General features: G+C 44.4%; 2 protein-coding genes across 2 annotated transcripts in view; one reads left to right on the forward strand and one right to left on the reverse strand.

Annotated features, from left to right (window-relative positions):
- Positions 1 to 5,716: 5,716 nt before the first annotated feature.
- Positions 5,717 to 10,361, reverse strand: LOC123352666 (ATP synthase membrane subunit K, mitochondrial-like). Its single transcript, XM_044993100.1, has 2 exons — positions 10,186 to 10,361; positions 5,717 to 5,837 (listed from the first exon to the last, which is right to left on the reverse strand). Exons 1-2 carry the CDS (start codon positions 10,359 to 10,361, stop codon positions 5,717 to 5,719), a joined length of 297 nt encoding a protein of 98 aa, XP_044849035.1.
- Positions 10,362 to 11,273: 912 nt separating this feature from the next.
- Positions 11,274 to 27,753, forward strand: part of UBAC1 (UBA domain containing 1) — a 37,372-nt gene continuing 20,892 nt past the window's right edge. The window contains exons 1-3 of the mRNA XM_044992973.1: positions 11,274 to 11,579; positions 21,374 to 21,494; positions 25,547 to 25,620. Of these exons, the coding sequence (XP_044848908.1) occupies positions 11,442 to 11,579; positions 21,374 to 21,494; positions 25,547 to 25,620 (333 nt within the window). The 5' untranslated portion in view covers positions 11,274 to 11,441. The remainder of the gene's footprint in view (positions 11,580 to 21,373; positions 21,495 to 25,546; positions 25,621 to 27,753) is intronic.

The raw sequence follows: 27,753 nt of genomic DNA on the forward strand, positions 1-27,753 counted from the left end.
ACCATCCTGTACTGGATGGCAGCTGGCGAGATAGACGGGAAAGGGCCAGACACAGTCCCCTGTGCTATTCAGACTCCTTTCTAACCCTTGTGTTTCCACATGCAACAGTGGGTCTGGGGTGGAAAAATTGGAGTTCAAGCAACATCCTCCAGCACTTTGTATTCCCCCTTTCAAGCCTGAAATGTCTGGGGCCTGAATCTGATCTCACTTGCAAGGCAAGAGTAATCCATGGCAGTCAGCATGGTTCATACAGTCATAGAGTTTAAGGCCACAAGGGACTAACTGACCATTTAGTCTGACCTCCTGTGTTGCACACGCCCCTAACACCTGCACACTAAACCCAGTTGTAATCAGGCAGCCCCATGCTTCTTCTGATCATTGAAGCAAGCCTCCTCCAAGCACCAAAAAAAAAAGCATTTAGGTATGGCACAGGGGGTGTCACAGAGGGCCCGGACTCCAAATCATAGGCTTGCAAAGGCTACCCGATTCCTCTTGCATGTTTTTAACTAGATCCCAGCTGTTCTTTAAACAATCTCTTCCTAAGGTACTAAGGCACACTGCTGAAAGGAGCTTCTCCCACATGAGAAGGGCAGAAATTGATATAAAATTATCTGTGTTGCCTGCAATTGTGACTAGATAAACCCAGATGGGGGGAAGGGAGAAAGCAAGCTTGTTTAACAAAGAAATGACTATTTGGTCACTGCTTAAAAGTTGGTACTTAGAAATTCCATGAATTTTAAAATAAAGACATCATGAGATTTGAACATTCTCTGAATACACACAAACTGCGGTATCTAATACCTTCCTTGCCAATTAAAGGGCTGTGCTGGAAAGCAGAGCATGTTAAGTATTATACTGATAGAGTAGTTAAACAGGATAATAGGAACTGTGTTTGAAAGGGTTGGAATCAAGGTATAGAGACAATACATAAATAAGGTCGTTACCAACCATGGTAAGCAGAGAGAGAAAATTTCATGAAAGGCTTTGTATATTTATAGCAACCCTGCAAAATGGTTTGGAACACAGTCAGAGGGCTTTGAGAATGATTCTGGGAGTTAAAGATCACTGCACAAATGTGTTTTACATCACTACAGCCATAAAGCCAGCTTCTAGGGGCTCTGAGCCGAAGTGAAGCTGGAGCCTAGAGTTCTGCACCCCTTCACTAATTAACCAGAACGGGAGATGGCAAACGTTTTTGGGCAGAGCACAATGAAGGCAAATAAAAAAGGGTTTTGAGACAATGGGGTGTAAAAATAATTGTATAATCATCATGCTGATTCTTTATTTGCATTATGCTAGCGCACACACGTCATTTGTGACCCCACTGCGCTGAGCACTACACAAAGTCATACAACTACAGCTGCTTGAAAATTTTCTCAAGGAATGTTTTTCCCTGGGAAAATGCTATTTCATCAAAAACAAATTTTTCCATGGGATTTTCAATGAAATTTCGTTTTGGAATAAAAAGTGTTTTGGTAAGATTGAAGCAGAACACTTTGACCTCAGTCTAATGGAATACTTATTTTCAAAGGACATTTGTTTGGAAATTATTTTTTTTTTGTATTATTACTTATTATGTTGTCTTAAAAAGTCCGAACTGGAAAAAAAAAGTTTTGATTTTGTTTACATGGAATGTCTTGATTGACCCAAAATGAGATTTTTTTTCAAAGATCTTTTGTGAGATATTTTGATTTGGTTTTGGTTCTTATTCCAGTTTGGAATGGAAACAAATTTTGAACCATTGGGATGTCCCAGGGGATAGAAATTCCACGTTTTGACCAGCTCTAGTCACAACATCTGTAATGATATCTCAGATACATAGGAGCTAGATCCTCAGTGGAGGATTTATATAAGCTGAGGATCTGGGTCAGAAGAATCTCCCAGAAGGAACTATTCTGATCATCTGGTCCAACCTACTAAATTACACAGGCCAGAGAATCTCACCCAGTGGTTCCCTCATCAAGCCCCTAAGACTCTTGGTGGATTCTTTTCTGCCTGGGGGCTCCCTGCCTCCTCCATGTGCAAACAGAGTCACAGACTGAAATGAACATGGTTTTTGTGTGTGTGTAACTTTCAGTCTACTGTTCTCTGGCAGGTGGAGTAGAAAAATGGAGGCAGGAGGGGAGCAAGAAAGGATGGGCAGAGGAACTTATTCTTTAGCATGTATGGGAGCAGCAGACAGAGGGATGCAAATGTCAGGACCCTCCATGGCTGGAAATCACATAGAAGGAGTGAATTGGTGAGTCCACCCTCTTGATATTACCAAATAAAGATCAGCCGCTAGTGGAAACGTGCCCTGCTTCCCAAGCTGAGATGTAAAGTTAAGAGCAAATGAAATTCATGTCCCTTCCCCATGTCGTAGCTGATGAAGATGACAAAAAAGACAGACTTTTTCAGATGGTTTGAAATGTAAATCAAAAATGGAGAAATGAATCTGGGCACTTTCCACTCACCCATGTGTCTTTAACATACTAACTTCACAGCCAAATGAGAGGGCTCCTGCAAGCCTCAGGACAGACAGAGGGTATAAATAAAGTTCACAGCCAACCAATGGAGGCTGCTGATACCTGAAGGCGGGTAGAATCTCCTTCATGACAGAGAGCAGACCGGGCTCAGTGGTAATGAATATAGAGATTCCTTCTTGAGGCTGCTGGACCCAGGCAGATTCTGTGGTTCTCTCTGGTTCCTGTGTTACAACACAGGGTCACTGAGAAGTCATATAAGAAACTGCTGACTACATGACAGCAGCGTACGAAGATGCTGCTCAGATCCAATGTACCAATGGTAATGCATATGATTCAAAACAGCATAGTCAGAGCAACCCTGCATGCCCCGAGGAGCCACCTCTGCAAGGAATTCAGACTCTGTGTAAAGTAATTGCAAGAGATCACCATCCAAAGCATATTTATTGCTTTAATTTCAATAAATATGTATTTTGTATTTACAAAAACTTTACTCTGCAACTGCTGCAAAATCTGAAACGAAGCGATACAGAAGCAGTTAGAGCACTATCCATAATAAAATGCTAATTGCAATTCATAAATTATATTGGGCTGCACAGGACTATTGAGGAGCCCTGGATGAAATGTAGTGTTCAATTTATCCTATGCATGCTGCCAACTTTGCTGCCAGCCTCCTCCATGTCCCCCTGTGTTATTTTGTCATTTCTGTACTATCACCAATTCATCACAAAGGCAACTGAACCCTCTGATGTCCACCCCCGCAGGTGACTGTGTCCTCGCTACTCTATGACTTCTAAATTAAATTGTCAAAACATATTACGGAGAAAAATATTGTGAAGGGAAAGTTCTTTACCCCTTTATCCCATCCGAGGCGTGAATCTGTTTGATTGGAGGAAGACAAATTTGCTTCATTATCTTTTCCACTAGCATATTTCTTCACTCAAAGCCATCAGGAAAGATACTCAGTGCTGAAGTCTTGAAATAAATGATGATCTTCCTGCAGTAGGTGTGTATGCCACAGAGACCCTTGGAAATGGGTCCTCTGTTCTTTGGAAACAACTTTCACTTCAGACCTGCCAAACTCACTACACCAAACACACATCTTGCCAGGTATTTATCCATAAGGGATATCATGTGAGGTGTCTACAGAAAGCTCATAACTTGTCAAAACTCATAATCATACCAAGATGTATGTATGGGTAATATTTAAGGAACTGTGTGTGTATATTCAAGGTATGTTTTCTGGACTTGGTGTTGATGTTCATGGCCCAGTCATGCCACGGGGAGTTGTCACTCTGCCCTGTCTGGCCCATGATGCAATATAAGGTTCAATTGCTTAGCCTCTTGCAATACTAACACATTGAATGGGAAACCATCGGAGGCCACAACAAAGAGTCGAAACCACTTAAAGGTAAAATAGAAACACTGCAGCAAGACAGGATTCGCCCTGTCTGTGAACAGAAACAATAGACTGTTTCAGTATCACAGAGTGAGGGGAAGGATGTTCTGGATCCATTCACTGAGGAAACCCTCAGTGGGGAGCAGGGATGAGAGGGGACATTCATGGATGCTTGGATCCTGAGTTGTCTGAAATCAGCCAGCTCTTCAAAAGACTGAACTTTCAGGGGAAAATCAGTTGTATTGGATAGGAAAGGAACCACTGATAAGTGTAGACCCAGATTCACGTTCTGTGTTTTGTTTTGCATTGTGACTACTTGTTTCCACCATTCTCTCCTCTTTCTAGTTATTTCTTTATTCTTTCTTAAATAAATCTACTTTTCCTTTACTGTAGGTGGTAACACAAGTGATGTGTGGTTCGCAGGAGTGGGGGCTTATGGTGAATTGGGGCACATTGCGCCTTTGGGGACAAAGGATCTGGAAGTTCTGTGAGTAGCCAGCGACAGGGGAGTGATTCAAAGAGATTCAGGGATTGGGGTGCACCTGGCAGGGCAAGGGAAAGCCTGGCCTAGCCCAGAGGAGTGTGCTTGAGTGGCTGAAGGGCTGGCAGTGTCAGGGAGCTGCTGCTGAGCAAGCAACAAGCCACACTCCCTCTTGCTGGAGGTGGGCAGGGGTGAGAGGGCATGAGAAAGGAGCCAATTCTCACCCCTGCACAGACTCACTATAAGCCCCTTGATGGGAGTCCCCAGCTGGTTCCTACACTGCCCTTCTTGGGGCATCTGGAACAGAGGGTATGTCAGGAAAGGGAGCAGCCATAGCAAATGCATGCTAGGTATCCTCAGCCAGTGTGTCATCTCTAGGGGACCAGAAACAGTTTGCAGATGTTAGAGCAGCCCTAACGCTGCTCTGACTTGCACTTGGCACCATGAAGAGAATAAGGGAGGCATAACCGACTCCCTGACAGCTCCCCTCCTCTCTGTTGGGACCATCGTAAGGTAACATCAGAGAATCTGTCCCAAGATGTGTAGCAATTATAGCCTGGATACCCACTGAGAAGCACATGGCATAGCTCAAGTGGGGGTTGCAAAGGTGGGTGGTCTTTGCACTCCCCTCTGTACAGGTCTGGTCCTTTGATGTAATTTAGAGCAGCCCCCAGGCCAAATCCGAGTCACATTAAATCAACAGGAGCTTTGCAACTTTCTTTGGTGAGACTAATATTTGGCCCAGTCTCTGAAATCAAGGAGATTCTTGCTGCTGGAAGCAATCACCTAAAATAATTGAGCCAGAGACATAAAATGGCAGATGTGAGTTCTCAAAGGACAAAAGACTTTGGTTTCCACTTTTCGTCATTCAGACATTTGGTCTTTTAAGTATAGCATATTGGTAATAAAAAGCAGGTAACACACTGTGCACTGTTTGGCTTTGGATGATATTAACATAATAAACATATTATATAGTTATTCTGCTAAAGGGCAAATAAAGCAGGTAATGTCCCTCCTTTAAACAGACTATTTTTAAATGCTCACAGTTCTTTAGCCTTTATGATGCATTATCCACCAGTGGCCAAATTGCCCTGTATTTGCAACTTTATGAGCACATTTTCTCAAGCAAATGGGGGCTGCACTCAAAGCATGGAAATAAACCATTCAGCTTCAGGTTGGTATATAATGTTCATGTGCAAAACGTGGCCAGAAAAAATCCTTTTCTCTGCTGTGGTTCCACACTCCTCTCCAAACGCGCCTTAGCCCTTGTGGAGAAGGGGCTAGATTCACTTGAAGTTGTTTGATATGAGATGTTGTTCTAGGATAAATGTTGTTAAGTGAAATTGTATGATGGGGTATGTTGTTGGCCGAAACCTAGAAGAACATATGCTGCAGGGTGCCCGGACACAGAGGCTCAGAGTCCGGGATGCGAGCTCCATCCCAGTTCTCGTTGGGAACTTTGGGGAGTTGAATTTGAAGGGTGATTGGCTGGCTCCTGAGCAGAGAGGGAGCAGGATCACAGAGGGGGTTAGGGAGCTAAACTGTGACCGGGAACCGGAACCACTGCCAGGCTTTTCTAAGCTTAGGCTTTCCCTTTAGGAGAAGGAAGTAGAAGGGTCACTGCTCACTACTGTTATGTTTAATCTGGTTACATACAAGTTTAGTAGCTTTTAAACCCAGAAGACAGAGGCATAGTAAATCAGTGGGGTTTTGAAGAGAGCCATAAGAACAGCCATACTGGGTCAGACCAATGATCCATCTAGCCCGGTATCCTGTCTTCTGACAGTGGCCAATGCCAGGTGCTTCAGAGGGAATGAACAGAACAGGTAATCATCAAGTGATTCATGCCCCATTCCCAGCTTCGGGCCCTTGAAATACAGTTAGGAAAAGCAGCCAGAATCACCAGATAGCCACAGGAAAGTATCCTGAGAGGAAGCTTAGAAGTGTAAACGACTGTACTGGTGACCCAGAGACACTGGTGTTGAAAAAAGTGTGTGCCAAGGAAGGGATGGGTCATCACAGTCCAGCACCAAAGGTTGTGTCAAAGTCTACACAGCTTAGACTGGCGTAGAGCTCACTGCTGAATTTAGCCCATTGTGGAAATCGCCTCATTGTGTTTAAACATCTAACAAAATATACTGGTTCCTCCTGGCTTAGGTGAGAGGAGCTGCGAGGACCTCAGCTAGCTGCATTGTTCATTCAGAACCCAAATTTTCATCTTCTCCCAGGACTGTGGAATCCATACAAGTCCCATTGAAGAAATAATAATAGTAATGATACTAAAAGTATGACTGCTGGTTCCTTTCGGGCGGGAGATTGATTCTGTTGCTGGCAACCACAACAGGCCTAGAAAAGGCTGAGCCACAGCAGCAGCTGTGCACAGACGTGTAATTGTGGGAATGCTTTAGTAGAAAGTAGGTGTGAAGGGTCCCAGCCTAACGGAAGAACATCAAGGTGCCTGGGAAGTCTTGGGAACCAAAGGGCTAATCTACCACCCGTTGAAGTCAATGGGAAAACTGAGACTGACTTCAGTAGGAATTGGATCAAGGTGCAAATGTGCTGCGATGAGTAAACTGCTAAGGGTGGGGGAGTGGGGCATGTGTTTCAGCACCATGGAGAGGGGCAGTGAGACATACACAAAACTTCAAACTCCTCCTTCCCCCCCCCCCCCGAAAAGAAAATATAAATGAGCTCCTTCTGCTAAGAATTGCTCAGGTAAAAGCACTAGGCTGAACCACAAGCAAAACCACAAAGTGCTTTTGTACCTATTATTATTTGGTTATTTGACTTGTATCGATGAGCAGAGATAATCGCTAATGAGAAAGGATTTCTGGCACTGTCAGCCAAGGGTGAAGGGTGGTTAGCCTGGGTATGGGAAGGAGGGATATTATACTGCAATGTCACAGCCCTTCCTTTCTTTCTTTTGTTATTCCATTAATAATGGAGGGGATCCCTGTCAATAGCTATGAAAGTAAAACCAGTCAGCATATTCAAAAAGCTGATGGGGTAAAGTAATGGTCTTTTATATGGGAAGACAATCTATACATCAGCTGGAAGGCTCTTGCAGTCTCTCCCCAGAAAAAAGAACAGGAGTACTTGTGGCACCTTAGAGACTAACAAATTTATTTCAGCATGAGCTTTCGTGAGCTTCAGCTCACTTCTTCGGATGCATAGAATGGAACACACAGACAGGAGATATTTATACATACAGAGAATACATAAATATCTCCTGTCTGTGTGTTCCATTCTATGCATCCGAAGAAGTGAGCTGTAGCTCACGAAAGCTCATGCTGAAATAAATTTGTTAGTCTCGGGTGCCACAAGTACTCCTGTTCTTTTTGCGGATACAGACTAACACGGCTGCTACTCTGAAATCTCTCCCCAGAGTTAAAGTATGTGGCAGGAGATCATCTAAGGGGAAATTTGCTCCCTCTTGTGGTCTGTTAAAGCTGAGATCTCAGAGGCTTTAGGATGGTGTGCAAGATGCAGTTGTTTAATTTGACTTTGTAACTAGGGCTAATAGCTGGGTGGGTATTTATTGGTTTGAGGGACATGACAGTATTGGGGAACAACTAGTTAATTTTGGTTGCCAATCAAGTTTGTTTTAATGGCTATAAATTTACCCACATATTTTCATTATGCATGTGATACAGAATACAGTAGAACCCCTATTTTATGAACTAATGGGGGACTGAGGAGTTCATAAAATTTAAAGTTAATAAAACTGAACATCTCCAAATTACAGCAGGTAGGGTATGTACATTGCACTATGATACACTACATTAGACACATCAATATTCTACCATGGAAAAAGGTACTATGTAAGTGCAGCATGTATTTTTTTTATAATTGTATTTATTTATGATGATGATCTTGAGATGGGAGTCAGGCGGAGTGAAGATGGAATAAAACAGTGTAAAGACTGCTTTGGCCATAATCTTTTCAAGACAAGACCATATCATCCTAAATATACACCAGTTGTTTAGCATTCTGATTTTTGCTACAATCACCTTCACCCTACTCTGTATATATTATGACTCTCAGAGACATGGTGGGGCATGATTGTAGCAAAATTGTCTTCAAAAGAAATAAATAATAATAATAATTAATGACAAATAATAAAATCCCTAGCTCTTAGTGCATTTCATCAGTCGAGCTGAAAGAACTGATACAGGTTTGGTGTGCAATCAGAAATGGGGTGCCCCACAGTCAGTAGCCATGTGCCTGCGTACAATTGGGGAGATACAATGAGCCTTTCAGAATTATTGACTAGACCCTTTACCTTGAGAAATAAATGTTCAGTGCACAAACCCACCAAGCCACTAGGAGTGTTTGGATTTATTTTTCCAGAAAGCTTCATCTGCCTGTCAGCCACACTTTATATTTCCAGTAATCCTCTCTTCCTTTTTAACAAATCCTAAATACAGTTTATTGTCTCCCCCAAATGGCCAAACTGAAAACTTTCTGTAAAGTCCCACAACTACACAAAAATAATATCCATTATTGCACAGCTACTGTTTTCAGTCTTTTACCCATCTCTGGGAATATCATAGTGCAAATGTAAGGTATAATTAACAATAATTTCAAAAGGAAATAATTGACTACTTTTCTTATGTTTGTCTCATACTCCTCATCTTTTTATTTTTTCATTTAATAACCTACATGTGTTTCTAATTGTCTTTTCTTCTTAAATTGTTCTGATTGATTTAAATTCAATTGATTTAACGTAATATTTTTTTAGCTTTATGTATTTAGCCATGTATTTCCTTTGAACTGCTTAGATGTGTTTAGAGCATAATTTAGCATAATTTTTTTCCATCATCTGGAAAATGTTTTTTGTTTATCTAATCCATCATCTATCTGCCTATCCAGGCATTTATATTGAGCTCATCACCATAGTATCTGATTACCTAAGGACAGGTTATTTTGTTCTGGGAGTCTGTAAGAACCAAAACTTCAGAAAATATATGGTAATTGAGTAATAAAAAGGAAGGGTGATGTTTGAACATTTATAACATCTAGCTGCTATACAGAATCCACAGATCACAACATCCTGCATCCTTCAGAAAGGAAGATAAGTGTCTACATAAGGTAAGTATCCAGCCCCCATTACTGTAATATCTTAGTGCCTCACATTTTTTAAAGTGTATCTGTCCTTACAACAGCCCTGTGAGGCTTGGAAGTATTGTTTTATTTGCAGGTATGGACCAGAGGCACAGAGAGACTAAGTGAGCTGTCCGGATCACACACAAAGTACATGGTGGAGCAAGGAATTCATCCGCACTCTCCAAAGTCTCAGGCTAGAGCCCTAGCCACTGAGCTACCCTGCCTCTCTGTCTGTCCAGTCTATAGATGGGGAAACAGAGGCACAAACAGGTGAAATTACTTGTTCTGAAATTACAGAGACTCTTTTACCACCTTCATTACAAAACAGGGTCGAGTGGAATTCTCCTAAAATGACATCATCTCTTTTATTCATACATCAACAAGAGGAATCAAAGAATATCAGGGTTGGAAGGGACCTCAGGAGGTCATCTGGTCAAAGCAGGACCAGTCCCCAGACACATTTTTACCCCAGTTCCCTAAATGGCCTCCTCAGGGATTGAGCTCACAACCCTGGGTTTAGCAGGTTAATGTGCAAACCACTGGAAGGGCTGAGTGTTAGGGTATCTCTGACACCTAAATCCCAGCTTTGAACCCAGCCCATTAGTGGTAGGGTGGATGCCTGTGGGACGTTGTCTTGTAGGGTTTTTTTATGTTTTGTTTGTTTTATTGAAATGTACATAATAGTACATCAACTCCTGTTTCCAGTGCAAGATGAGATCCAATACTAACAGACATACCAGCAACCACTATTTTCTGTCACCGCTGGAGTTTGTTTTTTAGGCTTTAGTTTGAAATATAAAATGACCATGGCAATGCTTGCATATGTAGCTATTCTGCCTGTTATGGTGTAGGAATTGAAGTATTTCTGAATACTAGTGAACTTGTGCTGTGTTCCAGAGTCACCTCCTGCCATGGTTGCTGGTCCTGCGGCGCGCTCTTGTAGTTGTGAGAGAGAAAAAGCTGAGACAGGTAGAATACACAGATTACAGTGGATTATTTCGTAACCAGGACTACAACTCCCATAATGCACTTGTGGGATTTTTTTCCTAACAGAGACTACTACTCCAACAATGCACTTGGGCTTCATTTCCTGACTAAGACTACAATTCCCACAATGCATGTAGGGTTGTTTATTAAATAGGGCCTACTACTCCCATAATGCACTTGGCCCGTTTAATTTCCTGGCAGGGACTACAAATCCCACCATGCACTTGCAATTCACTTGGAAGTCCCTTGTATTCAGAGAGAAAGGATGTGCAATTTCCACAATGCACTTTGTTTGAGGTGAGTACAACCCCCACAATGCCCTGGGACTGCAACTGTTTACAATGCACCATGCCTTTTTCTGGGTGCGGGCTTCAACTCCCGTCAGAAACCAGGAGGCTTCCCTCCTCCCTCCCCACCCCAAGTAAAAAACTACAGCTCCCAGCGTGCACTGGGCTCCCTTCTGGAATAAGGTTCCCCATTTTAATTGGACATATTCCTGGATATTTCATCCCATGACATAATCGTTAATTAAAAGTAATTTTTAATTCCTGGAGGGTTGACAACTGGAGAGGGAGGTAAAGGGGGAACCTACAGCCCCCAACAGGCAGCTGGGCCGGCACTTCCGGAAGGGTGTCAAACTCTGGCAGGCAGTGGAGGGCGGAGAAAACTACAAGTCCCAGCATGCAGTGCGTCTTCCACTTCCGGCGTTGTGTTAAACGCCTGCCGGTCGCTGAGGGCAGAGAAAACTACAAGTCCCAGCATGCAGTGCGGCACCCCCTACTTCCGGCGCTGTGCGGCTGGGGGAGGCCCCGGCGGGGACTGCGAGCGCACGCAAGGCGGCGGTGACAGGAGCTGCCGCTGGAGCCTAGGGCGTGTGTGAGGCGGGGGCCGCAGAGCGAGGAGCCGGGCCCGGGCCCCGCTCCCCTCCCCGGCAGCCAGCCGGCCGGCCGCAGGGCCCGCGGGAGCAGCAGCCATGGCCGCGGGCTGGTGAGGGCGGCCGGGCGCGATGTTCGTGCAGGAGGAGAAGATCTTCGCCGGGCGGGTGCTGAGGCTCCATGTCTGCTCCATGGAGGGCGCGGAGTGGCTGGAGGAGGTGCCCGAGGACACGACGGTGGAGAAGCTCAAGGAGCGGTGCTTGAAGCACGTAAGGGAGCCCCCCGGCCCGCCCCTCCCCGCCCCTGGGTGACAGGAGAGCCGGGCCCCCTGGGTATTTATAGCCCCTCTGCGGGCGGGCGGGGAGCGGGGGGGTCTGCAGCGCATTGGCAATAGGCCCCGAGTGTGCCCGGGGGGCGGGGAGCTTCAGTTGTACCATCCACACCCCCCCGCACTGTCTGTAGCCAGCCGGGGGGGGGAGGGGCGCACAGTGCCCTCTGCCTCTTTCCCCCACCACAAAAGAAAAGTTCCCTTCACTGTATGGCGGCGAGGGGCGGGGGTCCTGCATTAAATACCCTCTGACTGTAGTTAATTGTCGCGTGTCCTTGGTGGTGGTGCGGGGCTTGTAATAAGTACGTGCCTAGTGGGTGCCGTTAAAATCTTGAGGCTTCATACACTATTTGACCTCTGAGCCTGCTGGCCCAGGTAAATGCTGCAGTTTGTAGTGAATATTTCAGATTTTGTATGTTCCTCCCCTTAATGTCCTGTATATAGAGGGCTGTTTTCTATTCCAGCTCGAGGGAGAGGAATGAGGTTAATGTGGGAATTGCTGCACAACCTTTAACTACAGGAGTTAGGATTCATGGGACCCCTAAACTACATATTTCTAGCTCGTATACTCACACTATTGTATGGGTTTGCAGATACATCTTGTAGGAAATCATCCAAAACCACTTCAGCAACTTCTCACAAGCGAGGGCAATATTTGTTTGTTCCTTGGTTTTCTGTATTTTCAGAACAAACATAAAGAATAGGGATAACAACTACAAGTTCTTTGAAGTTGACAGTGGGGTACTACTTTATCAGAAGATTACTACCTACTACATCACTACTGCTTAATTGGTTCAGTAATGTGGGTTTCATGTTCTCCTTGCCTTCAATCCATTGAGGCTTTCACATGCCTCGCAGTCCTTTGCCCTTTAGGAAACTGATTGCACTGAAGAGAGAATATGTAAAGATGCCATTGGATGAAATTTGGCTGAAACAGAGGGTTTCTTCATTCTGGTTTACTTATTTACCATGCATGTCTTGTTGGTGACAGGGTTTGGATCTGTTGTTCATCAAGAGAATGGGTCAGTTTGTTGGCAGGTCTGTTGGACTGAAATTCTAAGCTTGTAATGACTGTTCTATTTTTTCAGTAAAATGTGACAAATACAGTAACGTATAGGTTTCAGTGATAGTCGTGTTAGTCTGTATCAGCAAAAACACCCGAGGAGTCCTTGTGGCACCTTAGAGACAAACTAAATTTGTTAGTCACTAAGGGTATGTCCAGACTACCTGCTGGATCGGCGGGTAGCGATCGATTTATCGGGGATTGATATATCGCGTCTTGTCTAGATGCGGTATATTGATACCCGAACAAGCTCCCGTGGACTCCGGAACTCCACCAGAGCGAGGGGCGGTAACGGAGTCGACGGGGGAGCCACGACCGTCGATTCCGTGCCGTGAGGATGGGAGGTAAGTCGAAATAAGATACATCAACTTCAGCTATCGTATTCCCGTAGCTGAAGTTGCGTATCTTACATCGACACCCCCCCCCCCCCAGTGTAGACCAGGCCTAAGGTGCCACAAGGACTCCTCGTTTTTTGGGGGTTTTTTTACAGTAACCTATAGGATCTCAGTACATGAGACTGTTACCATGGTTTGCCCCAGAAGATGCAATTCCTGGGCCAAGACAGCATGTTCAAGTTGTCTGAGCCAGGAACTCCTGCGTTCTAATCTTGACTCTGACACTAAATGGCTGTGTAACTGAAAATGGGGCGGGGGAAGTAAGTCCTTGCCTATTTCCCAGAGGAGTAAAGGATATTTTCTTGCAAAGCACTTCTCCTCTTCAAAACATTACAGAAATGTGAAGCTTTGTGTCTCTTAGTAATAAAAGTGTGTGTGTGTGTGTGTATATATATATATATACACACACACGATAGCTAGATATATAGAGATATACACACGATGTGAGAGCAAGCAGTTATACCAGAAGCCTATAATTATGTTTACACTTTATATTGCTTACATAACTTTAAGTAAAGGGTTTTGTCTCTTAGATGTGTAGTGATTCCATTCCAGTAAGGGTGGTCACTGAGCTAAATGTAGTAAACAGAAATTTTATAATGTGTCCCCTTGCTGTTTTATTTTAAAATATGGAACCCCTGGAAGCTACAGGTCTCAACATGCAATATTCCAACTTGATGCAAAGGGTCATCTGCTCAGCTCATAGCATGCTAGGACCTGGAGTCTCCACAGCCATATCTGTATTTGGAGAACAGCTTCATTTTATCCAGGGTGGGTGTGGCCCTTGGTAAGGTACCAGTGCAACCTTTGGTTGGGAAAATTAGGGTGCCTCTGCATTATAGAATAGGTGTGGGACTACCACATCCTGCAGAGCTCATGGAGCATTATCATGTTGCTATCCTTATTCAGCCCAACTGAGTGATTAAGCACAAGAGTGGTGTGAGGATTGCCAAGCAGAGTAGCACAGTGATTGCATGCGTATCTGAAAGACCTTTTAATTTTCAGGAAGCCTAATTGAAGAAGTGCTTGTAGGTAATGTGAGTTGGGGCAGAAGACAATTGATAACTAGGCAGTGGTGTTTCATCTCATTCTGTCTGCTTCTTAGTGATAATGGTGTGGATTTGCATAACCATTATCGATAATATATAACCTTATGAAGAGGAAAAATGGAAATGGAAAAATCTTGTCTAGTGATCACAAGCATATTGTAATGAATCTTGGTAGCACCTTCAGATAATTGATGCAGCCACCTCTAATGTGATGCTAATTAATCTGTCCCCCAAAGCCCCTGCAGTCACTATTGCTGTGAGTAGTAGAAAGTAACATTCATTACATAGTCCTACTTTGGATAAGGAAAGAAGGCATTCCATTTCTCCCCCCTTTTCCCCTCCAGTAGCTTCCAAAAGGTCACTGAGCTCCAAAGTTGTCATTAAGTATCCTGATGTCTTTTCCTAACTAATTCTGCACTCAGCTCTTTATCCTTAATTATCTTTACTCTGTCGCAAGCGTTTGTACCAACAAAAGAGAAGCATTTTTCCCTAGTTATCTGTGAACCGAGGCCCCGCTCCTACGAGCAGCTCTGTGTGGGAAGATGCCTGCCCCTGTGAGGAGCCCCTCAACCTTTAGTGGGGGCTTGGTGCTATGGTCTACCTGCACATGACACCTGGCAAGTTCAGGACCCAAATTTTCCCAGTTCTGGTTTTGAAATTGGCAGTATTTAAAGAGATTTTTTTTGAAAAGTCTGTTCAACCACACACAAGTGGGCATAATTACATTGCACTTGAGCAGTTGGTAAGTTGGCAGTTCAGGAAATGACACTATAATTGGTGCAGACATTTTGGAATAATTCCTATGAGCAGATGTTAAGCAAAGAGTAGGGTACACGAGTCTAACATAGGGGATTTGTCACTTTGAAGAGGTGAACAATATCTTCATCATTGTGATGGATCCCAAAGGGTTGTAGCCTACTTGCAGGTCAGGCGTCTCCCAGATCAATCTCTAGCTAAATCCTTAAGATGGTCTGGCTGGACGTTCAGTCTTTGTCCACCATATGTTCAGTGGTGTGATAGGAAGAGACAATGGCACGCTGCAACCAGATGGCCCTGGAGTCCGATTGTAGGTGTATAGTACAAATTTTAACAACCCACACACTGTTGCTGTAACTAGAAAAGCAAAACAACAGAATTTCAAACAAAAATTTATTGAAAGTAAAAAACACACAAACTCTCAGCAATATCTTCTTGTCTACCAAGGAAAGTAGCAATGCAAGCAAATATTAAGGTTGCGTACCCACAATTTTGCATACTATAAACAAAAAATTAAAGATTAACTGCAGGCCTTAGATTCCTAGCAAGATGCCAGTATGATACCAATAGTTGCAAAGCTCTGTAGTTAACTTAGATTTATCTCCCCTAGAGTTATCAGCCCCATGTTCTTTCACAGAAGAGTCTTAATCCAAGGATTTGTAAAATGTATGGTGTCCAGAGATCAAACAAACCACTGATGGTCTCTTCTCATGCATTTTGGGTACCTCGTTAGATCAATTTTAGGAGCTTCTGGTTGATCCTAGATTCTAATGCAGTCTTTGGCTTTAGATCAGCAGTTAACATGCTGAAGGACTAGTTGTAAGTCACTGATACGCAAAGCAGAGCTAAAACAATCTCACTGCAGCCCTGTTGATGTGTTAGAGGTGTTCGGAAATAATTTAAATCAGGAGCTGAAGACTTGTGATAAAACTGGTGCATTTTGATGTATAAGAAGAACATAAGAACAGCCATACTGGGTCACACCAAAAGTCCATCCAGCCCAGTATCCTGTCTGCCAACAGTGGCCAATGCCAGGTGCCCCAGAGGGAGTGAACCTAACAGGTAACGATCAAGTGATCTCTCTCCTGCCATCCATCTCCACCCTCTGACAAACAGAGGCTAGGGACACCATTCCTTACCCATCCTGGCTAATAGCCATTAATTGACTTAACCTCCATGAATTTATATAGTTCTCTTTTAAACCCTGTTATAGTCCTAGCCTTCACAACCTCCTCAGACAAGGAGTTCCACAGGTGGTTGGCTGTGTGCTTTGTGAAGAACTTCCTTTTATTTGTTTTAAACCTGCTGCCCATTAATTTAATTTGGTGGCCCCTAATTCTTATATTATGGGAACAAGTAAATAACTTTTCCTTCACTTTTTCCACATCACTCATGATTTTATATACCTCTATCATATCCCACCTTAGTCTCCTCTTTTCCAAGCTGAAAAGTCCTAGCTTCTTCAATTTCTCCTCATATGGGACCTGTTCCAACCCCCTAATAATTTTTGTTGCCCTTCTCTGAACTTTTTCTCATGCCAGTATATCTTTTTTGAGATGAGGAGACCATACCTGTACGCAGTATTCAAGATGTAGGTGTACCATGGATTTATATAAAGGCAATAAGATATTCTCCGTCTTATTCTCTATCCCTTTTTTAATGATTCCTAACATCCTGTTTTCTTTTTTGACTGCCGCTGCACACTGTGTGGATGGCTTCAGAGAACTATCCACGATGATGCCAAGATCTCTTTCCTGATTAGTTGTAGCTAAATTAGCCCCCATCATATTGTATGTATAGGAGAGTGATCAGTTAAGGTGAGCTGTTGTCAGCAGGAGAGAAAAATAACTGTTTGTAGTGGTAATGGTAGTGGTGGATGGGCCATTACACAAAGTAAAACTATTTCCCCATGCTTATCTCTCCCCTCACCCCCAGTTCCTTATATCTCTTTGTCAAGTGCTGGAAATGGGCCATTTTCATTACCACTACAAACAGTTATTTTTCTCTCCTGCTGACAACAGCTCACCTTAACTGATCACTCTCCTTATAAAGTGTATGGTAACACCCATTGTTTCATATTCCTTGTGTGTGTATATATATCTTCCTTCTGTATTTTCCACTACATGCATCCGATGAAGTGAGCTGTAGCCCATGAAAGCTTATGCTACAATAAATGTTAGTCTCTAAGGTGCCACAAGTACTCCTATTCTTTGTGCGGATACAGACTAACACGGCTACTACTCTTAAACCTGTCATTAATACTAATGTTTACAAAGTACCAAAGAACCCACTGAAGTCAATGGTAAATACGTCTTAGAAGGGAAAGAGACTTGCAGAGAACAGAGTAAAAATACTTGGATAAAAATGTATATTGAAAAGAATCTCATTCAAAAAGCTCTGTTTTCATTTTTGTGAGCAACTGTGTAAGGTCTTGCTCAAGGTTGTGGTTATTAAGTGTTTTGCTTGGCCTCAGTGAGCTGCCTGGGTGAGATGAGTGACTTTATCAATCTTGTGGCTTCGGTGATTTTAGTTTCTCCCTTTCCAACGTTTGAATTGTTACATTCCCTATTTCCCCTGGAACAAATGAGAAGCCTCTAGATGCACTGATGTAATGTTATTCTGGGAGTCTTTCACTTTGGGTCACTGAACCATTCTCGCGTGAAGATGAGCCAGTTCAAGCTGTGGATGGATTCGTATTTTGTGTCGCAATGCTAAAATAGCCAAGCAGGGTAAAACGCCAAGCTCCTTTCTAAAGCTTCACTGGGCTACGTACATTCAGAGGCTAGATGCTTACATTTGCTGAGCTTACCAAAAGCTTAATCCTGTGCAGTCTTTCTTTGATACCTGGACAAAAAGGGCCAGATCCTCAGCTGGTGTAGATCAGCAGAGCTCCATTGACTTCAGTGGATTTTGCCAATTTACACCTGCGGTGGGCCTGATACACAGCCTTAGCTTATATACTGGGTGCTAGAGAACGGTTTTCCTTATTCTAATCAGATTTTTTTTCCGAGAAAGAGGAGAATCCCTGGTTTTGTGTCAGGCTTTGTAAGTATGCTGGCATTGCTGGGCACTGTTATAATCTAACTTCTGACAGCATTTCTCAGGGCCGCCCAGAGGGGGGGGCAAAGGGGGCAATTTGCCCCGGGCTCCGCAGGGGCCCCCAAGAGAAGAGTGGAGGCTCCCGCCTCCGCCCCTCTCCTGGAGCCTCAGCGTCTCTGGCGGGGCCCCTGAGCCCCGCCCCGCTCAGAGACGGTCCCGCCCCAGCCCCAGCCTCTTACCGAGCACGTCTCTGGCGGGGCCTGAGCCCCGCCTCGCTCAGAGCGCCGTGGGGAGGGGGCGGGGCAGCTGCCTCCGCTCGGCGTGGAGCTCACAGCCCCGCCCCCTCACCACGCGGCTCTGAGCGGGACGGAGCTCAGGCCCCGCCGGAGACGTGCTCGGTAAGAAGCTGGGGCCGGGACCGGGGGCGGGGGGGAGGAGCGGGACCGTCGGGACCGGGGGCAGGGGGGGGGCGGGACCCGCCGCCGCCGAAGCGCAGCCCGGTCTTCGGCGGCGGGGGGCCCCTTCTGTTCCGGGACCCGCCGCCTAAGTGCCTGTAAGGCCCGGGGGGGGGACACCCCCCCCCCGCCACCGAATTACCGCCGAAGACCGGGCTGCGCTTCGGCAGCGGTCCCGCTTCGGCGGTAATTCGGCGGCGGGGGGCTCCCGCCCGGGTCTTCGGGGCACTCTGGCGGCGGGTCCCGGAACGGAAGGGCCCCCCCGCCGCCGAAGACCCCGGGCCCCCGGAGTCCTCTGGGCGGCCCTGGCATTTCTATGGCAAGCCCAGGGGTTTTGAGTTCCCAATTTCGTAATGAGAATGCAGTGACGTATGCGGCAAAAGTATCTTCAAATGATCCAGTTACTTCTGTTTTTAACGGTTGGTGCATTTCTAGACATAGAATACTAGGAGGAAAAACTAGACATACTGTGAATATTTCTCAGATCAAGAAGAAAAGCTACAGAAAACACTGTTCGGTCTAGTGGTTTACAGCCAAAAGGGAGTCTTGAGGCTAACTCTGGTATTGATTCCACTGAGGGACCTGGGGCAAGACACAGAAATTTCTTCTATATTTGTGTGTTCTTCTGTACAGCAAGGAGTTCTTGTGGTACTTAGTGTTTGCAAGTGCTGTGAGATCCTCTGACAGGTGCAACAGAAGTGCAAAGTATCACTACATATAGTGTGAGAGGAAGTAGTGATTGCTAGATTAGGCAGAAGGCTTGTGCATTTAACACTCCTTGTGAAGGAGACCTCTGCTAACAGCATTGCAGCCTTCAGTATTGCAAGAATGTTTTAAAAGCTCAGTGTTTCTTTTCTTCAGCCTTTTAACTTGAAGGCCTAATTGCTACTGTCTGAACTGTCAGTCTTTCCCAAAAGTCTCCCTTTGTCTGTATATTGGCCCTAGTTCCCAGAGATTTCACCCCTGAGCAGTGTGATAGAATCGGCTCTTACACCAGTGTAAATCTAATCGACATGGTGTTATACTGATGTACCTGAGATCAGAAGCTGGCTCACTGAATGCAGATCTTCATTAACTTCTACTGTCCTCACCTTCAGTTCTTCTGGAGGTAGCTACTCAAAAATGTCATCTACTAAAAGTGAAATTGTTGGTTCGGCTTTAAAGCAATTTTCTTAGCAAACCCTTTCTATCTGTGAAATTAGGAAATGTTTACTTTTATTAGTGATAGAAAATTGTAAACCATCTGCATCACCCCAACCCATAGAATCGTAGGACTGGAAGGGATCTCAAGAGGTCATCTAGTCCAGTCCCCTGCACTCATGGCAGGATTAAGTATTATCTAGACCATCCTGACAGGTGTTTGTGTAACTTGCTCTTAAAAATCTCCAATGATGGAGATTCCACAACCTCCCTGGGCAATTTATTCCAGTGCTTAACCATTCTGACAGGCGATTTTTACTAATTTCCAACCTAAACCTCCCTTGCTACAATTTAAGCCCATTGCTTCTTGTCCTATCCTCAGAGGTTAAGGAGATCAATTTTTCTCCTTCTTCCTTGTAGCAACCTTTTACGTACTTGAAAACTGTTATCATGTCCCCCTCTGTTTTCTCTTCTTCAGACTAAGCAAACCCATTTTTTTCAATGTTCTCTCAAAAGTCATGTTTTCTAGACCTTTATTTTTGTTGCTTGTCTCTGGACTTTCTCCAATTTGTCCACATCCTTCCTGAAATGTGGCACCCAGAATTGGACACAATACTCCAGTTGTGACCTACTCAGTGTGGAATAGAGCTGAAGAATTTTCAGTAGTAAAGTAACAGAGAGAAGTTTGCTCTCCAACCGTGACTGCTCCTGGGGTGCTCAGACTGAAATGAACATAGCATATTATTTACAGCTCAAACCTATATTTCTCAGCAGTACATATTTTTTTTAAAAATCCATAGAAGCTCTGAGTATGCACATTAGGAAGGCAGTGGCTGCTAATCAAATGCTAGCAATTCCAGTTGAGACGCCTACCACTTTAAAGCAGTATTTCAGCATTGGCCTTATATTTTTCATATGAAAAGTCTTAAGGGTTTTTGGGCTAATTTGTCACTTTTTAAACAGAGAGAAACAAAATTAATCCTCCTCTGATAATGTTAAATTAATGGTCTCTCATGTTTTCTGGATCACCAGATTAAATAAATTCTCATAATAAAATATTATATCTTGCCAAATATTTCTACCTGACATTTCTCTTTCATTTTTTTGAGGCCTGATCCTGTAGCTATTGCATGAGTAGCCTCCTGACTTCCAAAGGACCATTGATACGTGAAAGGGCTGCAGGGTTTGGTCTTCGAAGTTAGCTGTTTGAAAAAATTGTTTAGAGCATCAGTCAGTCAGCAGAAACCTAGATATTGCTTATTTCCAGCTTTTAATTTTAAAAGCATCACTATGATAGATCTGAAATCCTCCTTTTGGATGTTTTCCCCTCACTGCCAGGGCACTTGGCTATGTGGAAAGATACCCATTTGCTTGTTCACTACCACAGTGAGTACTGTGGTACACCATGACTTGAATTTCCGTTTCGTTAGTGCACGTTGTACTCAGTGCATTAGCCTCTGGCATACTGTCCTATTACAGGGGTTCTCAAACTGGGGGTCGGGACTCCTCAGGGGGTCGTGAGGTTATTACATGGGGTGTCGCTAGCTGTCAGCCTCCACCCCAGACCCTGCTTTTCCTACAGCATTTATAATAGTGTCATATATATAAAAATGTATTTTTAATGTATAAGGGGGGTCGCACTCAGAGGCTTGCTATGTGAAAGGGGTCACCAGGACAAAAGTTTGAGAACCCCTGTCCTATTACTTAAGCTATTAAGAGACTGGTAAATGCTGGCACAGTTCAAATGTGGAAACTCCTTTCAATACGAGGTACAGTGATTCATGCAGTAGGCTTATTATTCCTGTCCTCTGATGCTTAGTATTTATCGTTTTCTCTAGTGTGTACCTGGGAGCTTAGAGGATCCAAAAAGCATAACACATCATAAATTGATCCATGCTACTTCAGAGAAGGTGCTGACAGATACAAAAACGGTCTTGGAGGAAAACATTCAAGATAAAGGTAGGAGAGCTCTATGATTAAACCTCATTGATGCAATCGTAGCCTGTAAGCCTAGTAACATGAGACTGTGAGGTGCATGCCAAGTTCTGACCTTAATGCCTATTCTGGATTCTGAGACAAGGGCACTGATAAAATGGCTAAAAGGTACAGGAAATAGAAAGTGTTTAGACTATCATATATGTTTTTGTTGCTTGCTGCAACATTGGTTTTTTTAAAAGAAATAAAAACATGAATTATACACACAGTAGGTTAAATTATTTTTTTATTTTGTAAATCTCTTTTAATACCAACAAAAAAGGAACTAGAGTTGTAATCAGATCAGTCTAATAGGTTCATACAGTGCACAGCTTTTACCCTTTGCAATTGTGTTTGAGGATGGTAAACACAAATTAGACCTTTATGAATACCACCCCATGCAGACTTTTATTTTGAATTGGCTTTTGGATATTTGGTAGGGCTGTAAAGGGATTAAAAAAATTAATTTTGTTTGATTGTGCTGTTAAACAATAATAGAATACCATTTTAAAAATATTTTGGTTGTATTCTACATTTTCAAATATATTGATTTCAATTACAACACAGAATGCAAAGTGTACAGTGCTTGCTTTATATTTATTTTTGATTACAAGCATTTGCACTGTAAAAAAAAAAAAAAAGAAATAGTATTTTTCAGTTCACCTAATACAAGTACTGTAGTGCAATCTCTTTATCATGAAAGTTGAACTTACAAATGTAGAATTATGTACAAAAGAACCTGCACTCAAAAATAAAACAGTGTAAAATTTTAGAGCCTGCGAGTCCACTCAGTCCTACTTCAGCCAATCACTCAGACAAACAAGTCTGTTTACATTTGCAAGAGATAATGCTGCCCACTTCTTGTTTACAATGTCACCTGAAAGTGAGAACAGGCATTCACATGGCACTGTTGTAGCTGGTATCGCAAGATATTTACATGCTAGATGCGCTAAAGATTCATGTGTCCCTTCATGCTTCAACCACCATTCCAGGAGACATGCGTCCATGGTGATGATGGGTTCTACTGGATAACAATCCCAAGCAGTGCGGACCGACGCACATTCATTTTCATTATCTGATGCCCCGAGTAGAAGGTTGATTTTCTTTTTTGGTGATTTAGGTTCTGTAGTTTCCGCATCAGAATGTTGCTCTTTCAAAACTTCTGAAAGCATGCTCCACACCTCATCCCTCTCAGATTTTAGAAGGCACTTCAGATTCTTAAACCTTGGGGTGAGTGCTGTAGCTATGTTTAAAAATCTGACATTGGTACCTTCTTTGCGTTTTGTAAAATCTGCAGTGAAAGTGTTCTTAAAACGAACAACATGTGCTGGGTCGTCATCTTAGACTGCCATAACATGAAATATATGGCAGAATGCAGGTAAAACACAGTGCAGGGGACATACAATTTTCCCCCAGCGTGTTCAGTCTCAAATTTAATTAATGCATTTTTCTTTGAAAAATACTATTCCTTTTGTTTATCATTTTTACAGTGCAAATATTTGTAATAAAAAATAATATACACTTTGATTTCAGTTACAACCCAGAATACAATATATATGAAAATGTAGAAAAACATTCAAAATATTTAATAAATTTCAGTTGGTATTCTATCGTTTAACAGTGCCATTAAAACTGCGATTAATCGCGATTAACTCAAAATAATCACGATTTAAAAAAAAATAATTGTGTGAGTTAACTGCGATTAATCGACAGCCCTAATATTTGGCTATAAGTAAATAAAAATAATAGATCTTAAAAAAAGAAAGAAACCACCTTTATCAGATCAGGTCTCCAAGTCAAATAGTGGGGTTATGTTGCTTTCTGAAGTTTTTTATTTCAGCGTCTCAGTTTTATAGCGCTGTAGGCTTACGGTGTGCTTTGCAGATGTAGATCAGAATGGATACCTAGTTAAGTCCGCTGGTTATAGTGGAATTGCTCCAGGTGTGTATTTAGCCTGTAGAATTAAAATGCAAAAAGGCTTAATGTGAGACAAAGGCAGGTCTAAAGGTTCGAGTAGTCAGGTAGCTGGGTTCTGTTCATATTGGGCACATACATTTTCAGAAACTCCCATTAATTTAGGCCTCAACATGCTTGTCTCCCCATCCTCCCTTCCTGTAAATTGATATATTAATGACCTACATCACAGGGGTACTGGAGACTTAATTAAGCCAATGGGTTTAAAGCGCTTTGAGACCCTTGGAAGAAAGGTTCTTTTTGTAAGTGCAAAATATTAGTATGAAAAGCCTAAAGGGAAAGCATGTGATGTAACCTGAGATCTTTCAGACTTACTTTTATCTGTCCAGAGATTTGCTCCAGTTATAGCCCTTGGTGGGCAATCACCAATGCAGACACCTAGTCTAAGCAGAGTGAACTGCTCTAAGCTGTCATTTGCACCTCAGTGTCAAGTAGGGGTAATCTTCACCACTGCCGGTAGTGGCTTTGCATGCATATACTAGGGGTTTGCACTGGTGCAGCTATACAGGTGGCTGGCTACTCATGGCTATAATTAGGGCAAATCCCCAGAGCAGAGAACACTGTAGGTGGTTTGGCTCAAGGTTTTCTTTCTAGCCTGTGGTTTGGCAGGAAACTCATTGCTATTGGATTTTTGTGGTGGAGTAGTTGTCACTTTCGCAAACAGCACAATCCATTTTAGGGGACTTGGGGCCACAAGGAGCTCCTTTCCTGGGGCAGGTTTAACATGTAGATGAAGTGTAACTAATGATGAACCATGTTCTCAATTCTATTAGAACTGTAAATCCAGGATAAAACCGTTGTTTAAATGATGTCAGAATTTGGCTGCAAAGGTCTGATTTTTTTTTTTAAGTGCAATATTAAAATAAGCCATTTCCCAGCAATATCTCAGATGATTACAACTGAAAGGATTGTTCAAATCTAACTTTTCAGCATTTTATTTACTCTTTGCATGTCACTCCGCCTGACCCATAGACCAGTCAGTTTAACTTTGTCCAGTGATTTATTGTCAGTTTAATTTTTTTACTTTTATGTCCTAATATAGAGATGCAGCAGTTGGATTGCTTGCACTAGCATAATGCTGGAGTGCATGAGTTGCAAACAGAGAAGGGGAATGTTTCTATCCAAAAACATTTAAATCTGGAAAATCCCTGAAACTGCGCAAAGAATGCAAACAAAACCCCATTTCTGTTAAAACCTTCATTTTACAATTTCTAATGTGATTGATGTTGCAACCACATGCAATCTCTCTGGGGACTATATTCTATTTATCACTGTGGGGCAGGGGTTGTATGCAACTCCAGTGGGGAGGGTTGTCACAGCTCCTCCAGGAACCAAACACAGTAAGGGGTGACTTAGGTGAAACACCTTTGAAGAGGTGCCACCCTCTGGGATGGCTGGTATATACTGGTGCAAAGTGGGTTTTCCAAAGACCAACAAAGAAAGGGTTTGGGGCATAAAAAAGCTGCATTTAAACTGACTTGGGCCTTCTTTCTGATCCAGCAAATGGACAGGACCTTCTGTCCAAGGGCCCCAACCCTCGTGGAAGGGTTGGGAAGATTTTGGCCCCATAAGACTGATGGGTGACCTCTAGTAAGCTTTTTGCATGCATATAGGAAATTTCATTGTTTTTTTTTGTTTACTCTGTAATGCTTTTACCTCAAGAATAAAGGTGCTAGCTCACAAAGATCTGAGCGGTACCTTGTAACTGCTGGCATTATGCTGTTCATGGTCTTCGCGGGGAGAGAGCAACGCACAGGGGCTGCTGGCAAAGTCTGTCAGGCAAACTGGCTTGCAGGGTCATCACAGCGGATGGTGGGGGGGGCTATGCAGCCTTAAAACCCCAGTTGGCAGGGAGAGAAATACAGGTCTCTGCTTAAGAGAGGTGCATCTGGGAGCTAGAAGCTCTCAGTGGGTATCCTCGAGGGATCCGTGCAGGGGGAATACAGAAGCAATTAGCCCAAAACTGACATCCTTCATCGTACAGTTTGTAAATTTTTCGTTCTAAGTTGCCTGTGGCCCATTGCATGTTACTTCCAACATATTCCAGTATCTTCTCTTTCTAGATGTCTTGTTGTTGGTAAAGAAGCGAGCTCCCCCTCCGCCTCCCAAAATGGCAGAAGTATCAGCAGAGGAAAAAGTAAGTTCAGAAGATTTGTAGGTTTTTCTGGTCTGCATTTTCCCCCTTTTATTAACAACTTGGAAAAGCGTAGCTGTGGGTGTTTACTGTTTATTTATGGAGGCAAATGCATCCATTTAATTAAAGATTAAATAAATTAATTTCAGGAGGATTCATGTTCCTTTGAAACTTCCCAGAGAACACCTTAAGCATTAGAACTGTAAATTAACAGTAACGTTTCTCTCAAACAGGACAGATCCGCTCTGTGGAAATGCTGTAAGGTTGATCTTTGAAAAGACGGTTACTCACCGTAGTAACTGTTGTTCTTCGAGATGTGTTGCTCCTATCCATTCCAGTTAGGTGTGCGCGCCGCGTGTGCACGGCATCTCGGAACTTTTTTTACCCTAGCAACTCCGGCGGGTCGGCTGGGCGCCCCCTGGAGTGGCGCCGCTATGGCGCCGGATATATACCCCAGCCGGCCCGTCCGCTCCTCAGTTCCTTCTTGCCGGCTACTCCGACAGTGGGGAAGGAGGGCGGGTCTGGAATGGATAGGAGCAACACATCTCGAAGAACAACAGTTACTACGGTGAGTAACCGTCTTTTCTTCTTCGAGTGATTGCTCCTATGCATTCCAGTTAGGTGATTCCCAAGCCTTACCTAGGCGGTGGGGTCGGAGTGAGACGTGGCGGAGTGTAATACCGCGGAGCCGAAGGCTGCGTCGTCTCAAGACTGTTGCACCAACGCGTAATGGGAGGTGAAGGTATGGACCGAAGACCAGGTGGCTGCTCGACAGATGTCCTGGATGGGGACATGGGCCAGGAAGGCGGCCGACGAGGCGTGCGCTCTCGTGGAGTGAGCGGTGAGGCGGCACGGCGGCATGCAAGCAAGCTCTTAGCAGGTCCGGATACACACAGTGACCCAAGAGGAAATCCGCTGGGAGGATATCGGCCCGCCTTTCATGCGGTCAGCAACCGCTACGAACAGCTGGGGCGAACGCCGGAAGGGTTTAGTCCGCTCGATGTAGAAAGCGAGCGCCCTGCGGACGTCGAGGGTGTGCAGCTGTTGCTCCCGAGGCGAGGCATGCGGCTTCGGGAAGAACACCAGGAGGAAGATCTCCTGGTTGAGGTGGAAGGCCGACACCACCTTTGGGAGGAAGGCTGGATGTGATCGAAGCTGCACCTTGTCCCCGTGGAAGACGGTGTATGGCGGACCAACCGTCAGAGCGCGGAGCTCAGAAACTCGTCTCGCTGATGTAATGGCGACGAGGAAGGCCGTCTTCCAGGAGAGGTAGAGCAGGGAGCATGTGGCCAAGGGCTCGAAGGGGGGACCCATCAGCTTGGCCAGCACGAGGTTCAAATCCCAGGTCGGAGCAGGACGCCGCACCGGCGGGTACAAGCGGTCCAGGCCTTTAAGGAAGCGGGAAACCATCAGGTTGGAGAAGATGGACCGACCTTCCACAGATGGACGAAAGGCAGACACCGCTGCCAGGTGAACCCTCAAGGAGGAGACTGCAAGACCTTGCTCCGTAAGGTACCAGAGGTAGTCCAGGATAGTAGGGACCGGGACTACGAAGGGATTGAGGCCTCGTTGGTCACACCAGAGCGTGAACCGCTTCCATTTCGCCAGATAGGTGGAGCGAGTGGAAGGCTTTCTGCTCTCTAGCAGGACTTGCTGTACTGCCGCTGAACAGTCCCTCTCTGCGTGGGTCAACCACTCAGGTACCAAGCTGTAAGATGAAGGGACTGCAGGCTCGGATGGCGGAGCCTGCCGAAGTCCTGGGTGATGAGGTCCGGCCACAACGGAAGGGGGATGGGGTCCCGAACGGAGAGCTCGAGCAGCAGGGAGTACCAATGCTGCCTCGGCCAGGCCGGAGCTACGAGAATGACGGCGGCTCTGTCCCTCCGCAGCTTCTGAAGCACTCAGTGAACGAGCGGGAACGGAGGGAAGGCGTAGAGCAGGCGATCCTTCCATGAATACAGGAAGGCGTCCGACAGGGAGCCCGGCGAGTGACCCCGGAACGAGCAAAACAGGTGGCACTTCCTGTTTTCCTTGGACGCGAATAGGTCTACTTGGGGAAACCACCACCTCTGGAAGATCGTGTGTACAACGTCGGGGCGGAGAGACCACTCGTGGGAGAGGAACGACCTGCTGAGA

This window comes from Mauremys mutica, chromosome 18, assembly GCF_020497125.1.
Source record: "Mauremys mutica isolate MM-2020 ecotype Southern chromosome 18, ASM2049712v1, whole genome shotgun sequence".
Taxonomy (NCBI): domain Eukaryota; kingdom Metazoa; phylum Chordata; order Testudines; family Geoemydidae; genus Mauremys; species Mauremys mutica.

Bases quoted from the DNA above. Each gene is read 5' to 3' on its own strand.
- LOC123352666 (XM_044993100.1), bottom strand. From the start codon at position 10,361: ATGGCAGGAGGTGACTCTGGAACACAGCACAAGTTCACTAGTATTCAG. The intron at 5,838-10,185 runs GTATGTCTGTTA...CTCTCTGCTCAG, and splicing joins ACAGAAAATAGTGGTTGCTG to GAGCCAGCCAATCACCCTTC.